Source organism: Apteryx mantelli, chromosome 19, assembly GCF_036417845.1.
Source record: "Apteryx mantelli isolate bAptMan1 chromosome 19, bAptMan1.hap1, whole genome shotgun sequence".
Taxonomy (NCBI): Eukaryota; Metazoa; Chordata; class Aves; order Apterygiformes; family Apterygidae; genus Apteryx; species Apteryx mantelli.
This window is the reverse complement of record NC_089996.1, coordinates 4,939,457-4,949,903: the sequence shown is the minus strand read 5'-3', so window position 1 is coordinate 4,949,903 and position 10,447 is coordinate 4,939,457. Positions and strand designations below refer to the sequence as shown.

General features: G+C 44.0%; 1 protein-coding gene across 2 annotated transcripts; it reads left to right on the top strand.

Annotated features, from left to right (window-relative positions):
- The first annotated feature begins 1,260 nt into the window (after positions 1-1,260).
- Positions 1,261-9,553, top strand: TVP23C (trans-golgi network vesicle protein 23 homolog C). 2 transcript variants are annotated; one of them, XM_067308436.1, is made up of 7 exons: positions 1,261-1,290; positions 2,225-2,307; positions 3,227-3,371; positions 5,032-5,121; positions 6,547-6,678; positions 6,771-6,899; positions 7,875-9,553. In XM_067308436.1, exons 1-7 carry the CDS (start codon positions 1,279-1,281, stop codon positions 7,905-7,907), a joined length of 624 nt encoding a protein of 207 aa, XP_067164537.1. In that variant the 5' UTR covers positions 1,261-1,278; the 3' UTR covers positions 7,908-9,553. The 2 variants fall into 2 exon arrangements, with proteins under 2 accessions (XP_067164537.1, XP_067164538.1); XM_067308437.1 differs by lacking the exon at positions 6,771-6,899.
- The last annotated feature ends 894 nt before the right edge of the window (positions 9,554-10,447 follow it).

Genomic DNA, 10,447 nt, shown 5'->3' with positions numbered 1-10,447 from the left:
CATTAAATCCAGTTGATATTCTCTTAAGTATTCATCTTTGTGGAACACTGCAGGCCACTGCTCCTGGTGCTCTTTACTATCATACTTTTGGTCCAATCCAAGAAACACTGACTTACTGTAACTCCAAGTCAAAGAAATGATAATTCTCAACTTCTCTTGGGCTCTTCTTATTTGCATTCTCACTAGTAGTTGGATGCTTACACCAGCTATTAAGTATTCCTTTTATAGAGCTATTAATGCATGCTTTTGAGAACATTATGTAATGTATAGCATTCAGGCTCATTCCCTGTTCACACACAAGCATGAAATCAGCAGTATTAAAGGTAAAAATCCTTCCCGTTTCTTTCACTGATGATTCATTTAAAGACTGCGTATAACATTTTAGCAATTACATAGCAGAAACAAGCAAAACATTCTTTCAGGGAGTAGTCAAACAGGTACCCAAGGGCCCACAGAGCCTCCAGCCTTGGAGGTTTTCAAGGTTCAGCTAGATAAATCTGTGGCTGACACAATCTACTGTTGGCAAGAGTCCCGCTCTGAGCGGGTCGGACTAGAGTGGTTTCCCACCAACAGTTACTGTGAACCCAAAAGACATTAAATGAGCTGTTTTAGAAAGCACAGACTTAAAAGAATTCTTTGTCAGAGATTCCTAAGTTTTGCAATACGTCATATTCTGCAAGGTAAAAAAAAGGGTAATGTCTCTTCCCCAGCTTCAACGGGCAGTTTACTTCTCCTTCTTTACCAGACAACTACTTTTAGCGCACACAAATACTCCTGCAGCCGTTGCCACCATCTCTCCGGGAGCCGGTCTCCCTGCGGGGCACGACGCTGCCGTTGCCGGCCACCCCGCAGCCCCCGCGGTCGGTGCGTGACGGGCCGCCGGCCGCAGCACCGAGCCCTCGGCACCTGCCGCCCTGCCAGCCTCCGGCTCGGCCCGGGCCCTGCTGCCCCACTACGAGCCGAGCCGAGCCGAGCCGAGCCGAGCCGAGCCGTCTCTGTCTCAAGAGCAGGCGGGAACCTGCCGGGTGACACCGGACCGCAGCCCCTCAGCAGCCGCCGGTAACGGCTCTAACGATCCCCAACGGCCCCGCGCGCCCCACCTCTGTGACGTCACCCGCGCGGCGCGAGAGGGCGCGGCGGCCACGTCTCGCGCACCGCCTCTTCGCAGCGCGCACGCGCGGCGAGGTCACGTCCAGCGGGCGGGCGGGCGCGGCGCGTGCCAGGATTGGTCCTGGGCGGTGACGTAGCAGGGCAGGCGGAAGTGCGGCGGCTCCAACGATGCTCCGGCAGGTGAGGGCGGCGGCGGGCGCGCGGGGGTGGGGAGCGGCGGCGGCCGGGCCGGACCGGACCGGACCGTTGCAGGCCTCGCGGCAGGCGGGGAGTCCGCGATGACCCGGCCCGGCTGGGGAGCGGGGCCGCCGGCAGCGCAGCGCCGCCGCCCTGCTGTGCCGCGGCTCGTCGCTCGCCTCCGCGCCGCGACCCCCGCTGCGGCTGGGGCGGGCGCGCGTGTCGGCAGGCGGGCGAGTCCCGAGGGTTGCCTGGGTCGCGTAGCCCGGCAGCTCGAGCGGCGTCGCTGTCAGCACGCGGGAAACCTTGGCAACCTAAAGGCAGCTGTGAGTGGCCTTGGCAAGGAGGTCTCGGAACATGCGGCAGCCTGAGCCTCTATAATGCTCGTCTTCTGTCGGCTGCAAGCAGTTGAGACGGGACTAGGCTCAGAAAACGGAATTTTGTGGTAATTCCTCTAGGCTGTTTTTTAGTCATATTTGCCATAAGGCCTGTAGTAGAGTCGTGCTCACTTTCTGTAAAAAAATCATTCCAGTTCTGTCACTGATACATTGGGAGGAACCTTGTTAAAATGCAAAGAGCTTCAGTCTGTTGCCTGATGTAGTAACAGCTTTTGTATAAAGCAATGAATTCTGCAAAAGAAATGAAGCGGTTGAGTGAAGAACCCTAGGCTAGCTGTAAAGTTAGCCGCCTGACTGCAGCAAGGATCCTTGGACTCACAGTGTGAGTTTAAGTGGATTACACAAAGCAGATAATAGTTAGAATAAAATCCATCTACTGCATGTTTTTCTTTCGTTTGTGGTTAAATCTTCCTATTCTCAAATTTATTTTGATCTTAAATTGTCACAATAATTCTCGTAATCAAAGTTGTCCCTTTTTGAAGTTGAAAACAGTGATTCTCTTTTCTCATATAACTCTTTGTATTCGTCCTTCTCCTTAGGACAGCAATGATGACACTGAAGATGTGTCCCTCTTTGATGCAGATGATGAAGTATCTAGGAGATCAAAAAAGTCTAAAATAAGGTCTGTGACTAGTGGAGAGAGATTCTAGATGAGTTCTAGACAGAAGTGTAATGAAGGAAGGACTGCCATCTTACATTAAAATATGTAACAGCAAATATCTTTTTTCTTTAGTTAGAAGTAATGGAGAGTAATTTCTGGGTAATGGAGAGTGCCAATTCCTGAAAATATTTTAATATATGTATATCAATGCCTTCATACTTTGGGGGTCCTCAAAGTTAAGATGTGTCCTTTATCTTCCTGTGCATAAGGGATTTAAATTGATATAATGGCTCTGAGCTCTGTGTAATAGGAGTTTTTCCACAGTCTTGGGTGGTGGTTCTAGGCTAGTTATCACTTCCTTAGTCTTGGTTCTGAAGTATGTTCAAAGCTGCTTCCCTACCTCCTGCCCTGTTCTGACGTTAAGTAGACCAGTAGCCTCCTTGCTTTGTTCTGCCCAAACTCCTGCCCCAGAGCTGCATCTATACCTAGGTGTTGTAGAGCCCTGTCAGTAGTGACCTCAGATCCTCTACGGCACTTTTCTGAACTGGAAACTGGAGAAGTCAGAAAGAGGGGCAGGTCTTCTATATTGAGAAATGGGATCTGCATTCATTTGGTTCAGTCTGGTGTTTCTTCCACATGAATGTTTTTTAACTTTATCCCTTAAAAATTGCATTACCTTGAATACCAAGCAAAGGTCCCTCTCCCTTTCCACCCCAAATTCTCCTGGCATATGGCTGTATGTAGAAGGTGCTTTCCTTATAGTGAGCTTCTAGTCAGCTTATCTCCCACGTTTGCAGTAGTTGTGGCAAACTGATCTCGTGTAGCGATGTTGATTCTTGCCTTTGAGCTGGTAAGAGATTGCTGTGGCAGAATGTCATTTCTTTGTGAATTTGCTTGCAAGAATTGTGACTGTAATGTACTACTTGTGTCTCATTTCCAGGCATCCAGTGGCATCATTTTTCCACTTGTTCTTCCGAGTCAGTGCAATAGTTGTCTATCTGCTTTGTGAGCTCTTAACTAGCAGCTTCATTGCCTGTATGGTAACAATTATCCTCCTCTTGTCATGTGACTTTTGGGCTGTAAAGGTGAGTTCCTGTCATGCTTTTTGTTATCTTCATCTTGATATATGAAAATAATTCAACAGTAAACTGTCCTGATATGCATGCAACAAAAAAAAAGTAACTTCTTTTCACCTTTCCAAGGAAATAATCCCCCAAATACCTCAAGTGTTATCAAGTATTGTAAAGTGTTACAAAATGATAACTCTTAAATCTCTTTCTTTATGAAAATTAAATAGAGAACATCTATATCAGGCTTTTTTTAAGATGGCATAGGCTTCATTATCATAAAGATCACTTTAAAAATGCCAAGAATATTCCTATCTTTGTGTTATTATAACAATTTGTTCTTGCACTGAATATACTGGAAATTATATCAATGTAGACATGAGAGCCCTAATTTACCCCTGTCTTCATTCCCTAGAAAGCTTTGCTTGCTACTTATGCTGTTGTCTGCAGAATTTTTCATCTTAATAATTATCAACAGCTGTATAGTCAGTACCTTAAATCAGAATTGCATGACTGTCTCAGTGGTTTCATATTGCTTTCTTTTTAAAGCAGCTCATCTCTTCATTTTTAGGATACAGTTTGATGAGAAGGGTGAGCTAATATGACAGCTCCTTACTCATGGAGGCAGCAGTCCTATCCCTGTCATTCCCCTTGTGTCGACTATAGTTCTTGTCTTGCTGCTTGATGAGCCTATTCAGTTCACTAAGCCTGCTGAAAGGAACCCAACAAATAAAACAAGAATAGTCTTATAGTTGCCTGAATTGGTTCACTGGGGAATCAAAAGACTTTCAGGGTGCTAGTGAGCAGACTGTGCAGTGGTGAGCTAATAGACTGGCTCAGCTCTCTCTGTAGGCTGCACCTTTGAAGTTGTGCGTTTGGCAGGTTTATGGCACTACGCTGCCAGACCTTGGAAAAGTTAGCCGTGGTAGCGCAGCTTTGGGATGTTCCAGAGCTGCAGTTTGTGGTTCAGCTGTGTTGGTCTGTGGGACAGTGTGTAGTTACCGAAAGGGAAGGGTGACTTCAGAGCCTTGTTAGCTGCTTCATCTTCGCATCCTGTTCATTGACTTACAAAAGCAGTAAGATTAACTGTATCTTTTTAATCTGTAGTTTGATCCCTATGCGTGTTGTATTGTGATGCATGTGATTGCAAGGTCTCTTTAGCCAGCTGCCTGGGTTCCATCAATCTTCCTTTCCCAAAGCCTTTCCGAGGTTACTTATCCCTATCTTTTCTCCATTTTGCTGCTCCTTTCTTCCTCCACCTGCCAGTCTCTTTGCTTGGACAATCTTGCTTTCCCAAATATGAGGCAAATGAGCAGCACTGGAATTAGCAACCCAAAGAGCTGAACTTTGGCAAAATTGAGAGCAACAAAATATGGGATCTTTACAGAGCCTGATGCCTTTTATTCTAAAGTATAGCCGCCACTGTTAACTGCTACAGCCATCTGCACTGCTAAGAGAGAAATGTGGTATGAAATAGGCTGTGGCAGCTGCTGCTGGTGTTAGAGGTGGCATTTGCTGCCTAGAGAATTTGAAGCTTATCAGAGAGGTGAGAGCTGAGGCTGAAAGTTAATATTGTTTCTGGGGTCCAATACTGAGATGGAATATTCATAAGGATTTGTTTGACTAATGCTTTCTCTTAGCAGAAAATTAAAATCTCATTGCTTTTCTTCTATTTCAGAATGTCACAGGACGACTGATGGTCGGCCTTCGCTGGTGGAACCAGGTGGATGATGATGGTAGAAGTCACTGGGTATTTGAAGCCAGGAAGGTAAAGGCCTCTTTATTTATTTATTTATTTAAAATTGCTTAGTTTGCTAAAGCCTCTATTAACTAGTAGTTACGCTTGTGATGGTGGATTGTGCAATGTAGACATTTATTTCCAAATGTAGATTTGTAACCACCTACTTGTTTCATGTAGGCTACTGAATAAGGATTGTTTCAACTTTTTATGTTTTTAGATTTTTTTTTTTTTTAATTATTGTAAGGTATTGATCTGGCTTTAGATGAGTAACCTAAAAGTTCCACATAATGTATAGTAAAGGTTCGTATGTCATGTCGCAACCTACAAGTTCTCTGCTGTGAACTTGAACAGCTGATATAGCTTTTACATCCTATAGAAAATTATTAGAACTAGGAAGAAACAGATACACACACACACACACACGCACACACACACACACACATAAAATTCACCATGGCTACTACTGTTCCTTTGTGTTCATTGTGGCCACTACTATGTCTTTAATATCCCATCTGTCAGGCATCTCACAATCTGTCACATATTTACCTTTTTACCTCCCTCTCTTATCTTTGGAGCCAATGGCACTCCGTTTTGGTGCGCAGATCTTTAGTGAGGTAAAGATCATTTCCCATGGTCATACAGGAAGTCTGCTGTGGCACAGGGACTTGAACCTAAAACTTTCCTTAGCTGAGTTTGTGCCCTCACTGCTGCCACATCCTTTCTCAAGACCATGCTAGTTTAGAAAAACTGGTACAAATTGGGGGGGAAGAAAGTAGCTGAAGTGCTGGTGATCCAGTAAATTTAGTCATGAGCTGTTAACCCAGTCCAGGATTTATAACTTTTGATAAGAAACGAGTGCTTGCCTGAGAGCTTCTGCTTTTAGGAGCAAGTGTTCCGTGTGGTGTACCTACCTACAGTCCAATAACAGGTTTGGTTTAAAAGGAAAAGATTTATAAAAAGAATAATGTGGTTGAATCAGACCTGTGTTCTATGCCTGTGTGTGAAAAAATTACCCTACCTTGATTGCTAAGAGTATCAATATTTAATTCTTCAAAGGCTGGCATTGGTGAAATTACGGTTGTCTGTACAGTGATTTGGAGGTGAAAACATTACCCATTTGGCTGTTCTTATGCTGTGTAACTGAACAGTGCAGTAAATGTGATGTTTCCAAAACTTATTGGGGCCATTTAGCGCCCCAGTAAGCATTCCAGAAAGACTTGGTGCTGCTGCCACTGCTGTTTCTGATAGAAAACTGACAAAAAGAACCCTTAAATGGAAACACCTTCTGTTGCAGAAAGATCTTAATGTAATGTGCGAATTGATCCTGAAAGCACTGAGTGCTGTCATGTGGAGGCAAAAACCTGGAGGCTTGTTGATTCAGGACCCTTTTAATAACGGTGTGATCTGTACAATAAAGCAGCCTGCTCAGCTCCATTTCCATTCTGTTTTTAGGTATCAGCACAAGGGAATAAAGCCTCATCAGAAGCAGAGTCCCGAATTTTCTGGTTAGGTCTAATCACCTGTCCTATGATCTGGGTGATATTTGCGTTCAGCGCTCTCTTTTCTTTCAAAGTGAAATGGCTGGTGAGTTGATTTCTCCAATTCGGTAATAGATTTTGCATGTTACGGGTAAGTCAGTGTAAATCCCTGACTCTTGTTTTCTGCTGTGTTCTTAGGCAGTGGTTGTCATGGGGGTGGTACTTCAGGGAGCCAACCTTTATGGTTACATCAGGTGTAAAGTTGGCAGCAGAAAGAACTTGACAAGCATGGCAACCAACTATCTTGGAAAGCAGTTCTTGCGGCAGGTAAGATTTCCAGGAGTTTGGAAGCCTGTCAGATCTGTCCAGTCAATCTGTTTCTGTCCATAAGCTTCTTTCCTGCCTGGGCCATGAAAAGAAAGATGGAAAAATTTGTTGTTTGGAGTTCTGCAGTGGGACCCTTCATACCTTGCTTTCTTGTGATTTTGAGTCTTTAGTTACAGTCACAGAATAATATGCTAATTATTGGCATCAAGTTCCATTTGCAGCACATCAGGAACTCATGTCGTTTACTGGTGTCATGGACAAGTTCCATAGAAGTTGCTGAAATATGGCTGCTCTGCTGGAAATAAGGGGCAGTGTGAAAAAGGTGACAGAGTAAAATAGCTTTTGACAAACTCTTCAGCTCTTGGATAAAGGACTGCTGAATTACTCCTTTTGTTGCAGTTTCCTCTTCAGAATGTGCTAACCACAAAAACGTGCATCTGAAGGGACCCTGCACGGGTCTTTGTGCTGCAGCATGCCTGCCTCTTAGCCAAAGAGATTGCCACTTCCCTTTAGATTCTCTTTCTCACTTCCAGTCAGCTCTTCTCATCGGGTCCTTTCCTGCCAGAGCACTGGCTTTTCTTAATTCCGTGGTTCCCTGCAGCAGTAGTTACAACTATCCACTTCGAGGCTGTCGCTTAACTTTAGCTTTCTCCAGGTTTCCTGACTGTGGCTCTATCTGTCTTATGCAGGTGACTGGGGGCGGGTGGTTTGGTTGCTCCAGGTTCACAACTGTTTACTGGAATTATCATTAGGGTGAGCAGAAGTTAAAATGTTGATGAGCCTTTGTTGTCAGCAATATGTGCTGTGATTGTGCTCTTCTGAAGCTGGATTTGCTTCTGAATGCTCTTACCACTGCAGTGGTTACCCTACGGCCTAGACCAGTGTCAGTCCCTGGCAGAAGTGAACATGTTGCCCCAGAATCCTTGCAGTGATTCAAATAGTTCTTCTGTGGTGTGCTCTTTTTCTCTTCTGCAGACTGTGGCTAAAGATGACCAAACAGCATCTTGAGGATGGCGGAAGCCTTAAGCCAGGCTGGATTTGCAGTAGTGAACTCAGAGAATGCTACTTTGACCATGAGATTTGGGAGCTGCATGAACAGTGTGTGTATTAAAAGAAGTAAATAAATTGTGCAAGACTTCAGGTTAACACTCATAGCAACTTGCATTCAATTTTTCTCTAGCAGTTTGTGTTTCTAAGTTCTTTCTTTAGTTGGATTTGAATTATTTTGTCTAAACTTTAAATTAAAAAAACATCCTAGTCGGCTCCTACACAGGGTCTATAAGTACTGGATGAATTAAGACAGAAAAGCTGAGCGTCCTTCTTCAGAAAAAACCATGCATGAGCCAAGCCTTCTGTTACCTGAGAACCTCCAGCAGTTGATGCCTCAAATAGCTTCAGCTGTGGAGTTACCTGTATTTTGTTCTTGGAGGTAATTGCTACTTATATTACAATGTTCTGACCCCTCTTCTTTAGATCTTTATCTTTTTCTCACTCTGTGATTTGGATGACACTGAGCTTGTTGAGGTGGGGCCTCTGAATTTAAAGGAAATGTTGCTGTTGGCTTTATTAGGAGGATTGCTGAGGTCAAGTGGAAACTCTGCAAAAGTGACTTTGAAGTAGCTCTGGTCTTTTATCTGAAGAATTCTTGGAGGTCTCAGTAACATCTTGCCAAGACCGTGATTATACCTCTGGATGTTATGTAAAACCCCTCTTTTACCTTTAGGCCTGTGTCTGAAAGGAGACTGCAGTGAGTGAAACCAGGTTATGAGGAAAGGAGCACACGCAAGTTCACAGGCAGAGCAATTCTGTGAGCAGTTGCTGTCTGACTAATGCTGTTAAAATGATGCCATCTGGCGTCGTATTGAGGCTGTACAATAATAATGCAGTTGATGCCTCAAGTATTTATCTCCAAGTCTGCCACGAGGGTGTAGTGTAATGTGATCTGTTGTGTCCTCTGCCAGGCCATCAGCACAGGATAGCGGGACATGTGGTTGACAGGGTATTGATACACTGCATTACACATGCAGAGAATATACTTGGGCTCACTAGCTCTTAAAAAGTACAGTTGATTAGGGATTAACCATTTAAACCAGAGCCGAATCTGAACTCAAGGCCCTTTACCTCTCACTGTTAAATGAGCAGAAGGGTGTTTTAGATAACCCACTTACGGAGTTATTTAAAAACCTGGCATTAGCATGGTGACTTTGCAAGATGTTTACGTTTCTTCAATCCATGCAATATGCTGTCCTCAAGCTGCGCTCTCCAAGCAATCTTTGGCCTGGGAAGAAGTCTTTTGTATGATCATGAAATCTGAGGTTACAATGTTCATATAGATGGAAGAAAGTGATGTGTTTTGTGTGAAGAGCTGTATGAAAGGGGTCGGTTCCTTCTTGTCATGTAGTTCTGTTCAAGGCAGATTATGCTTTTACATCGGGGGATATTATAAACTTCTGATGAGGTATTTTAAATTAAGAATGTGGTTTCTTTTTGAATAATGGGTATTGTAAATTGTGGGATTATATTAACAATATTTTTCTCCCTGCAATGTAGCAATACTTGGGAACTGTACATTTGTTTAACTCTTTGGATTGATACCTTCTTTTTGTAAATATATATTTATAAATGAAATTAAAATAAGGCTTTGTTTAACCAGATCAGGTGTCCTTTCTATAATTCATGGCTGTGCTCTGTTTATAGGCAGTGCTGCTGTAACATAGTTTAACAGGGATTACTCGTTAAGTTAAACAGTGCTAGTAATGAGCTCTGGCACTGCTACTTTCGCCCAAGGGTCTTGGACAGTTCTGCCTGTATAAACACTTGCCTTGTAAGTGTGCTGGAGTCATTATCATACCCAGATGAAGTAATTGTCCCTGTTTCAGCCAACTATTTGACAGAGGATAGTTCAATCTTTATTTCTAGTTTGATTTTTAGTCTACTGCCTCCTGCTCCTGTTTTAAAATACTTTTCTTGAGTGCCTAACATGCTGCTTCTGAATGCAAAGACTTGAGTGGCCGGATGCTCGGAGGACCCCTCTGCCCAATGCCCTCCCTCTGCGCTGGCGGGTGGCAGCGTGCTACCGTAAACGCTCATGCCACCAAGTGGCTGGAACTTCTAATCCCCAGTTATGTGAAAGGGCTAATTTATTTCTAATGAATGAACGCAAACAGGCAAAATTCAGTAAGTCACAGAAGTGAAAGTGCTGACAGCCACATGGGGACGCACGAGCACAGGCCCTGGCCCATCCAGCCTGATGAAACAGAAATCCTTTCTGCTCCTGTTGAACAAGTCCCCAGTTTCCTGTTGGTATTAGAGGGACAGCACTGGCACAGCTGCAGCTCTGAGGTAGTTGTTTTAAGATGTGTTGAAAGCTTTGGACTTCACCTTTATTCTGCTGTTGCCAGAGCTTCCTCCAAACCGCTCCTGGAAAATAGAGAGTGCTTTTCTGGAAATTGCAGTTTATTTCATCAAGGACAGAGACATTTATTAGTACCTACCTTTAAATATAGCCCTCTTTGGCTTATTTTTAGCTTCTCGGCAATCATCCAGTT

Bases quoted from the DNA above. Each gene is read 5' to 3' on its own strand.
- TVP23C (XM_067308436.1), top strand. The intron at 5,122-6,546 runs GTAAAGGCCTCT...TTCTGTTTTTAG, and splicing joins GGGTATTTGAAGCCAGGAAG to GTATCAGCACAAGGGAATAA. The intron at 6,679-6,770 runs GTGAGTTGATTT...CTGTGTTCTTAG, and splicing joins CTTTCAAAGTGAAATGGCTG to GCAGTGGTTGTCATGGGGGT.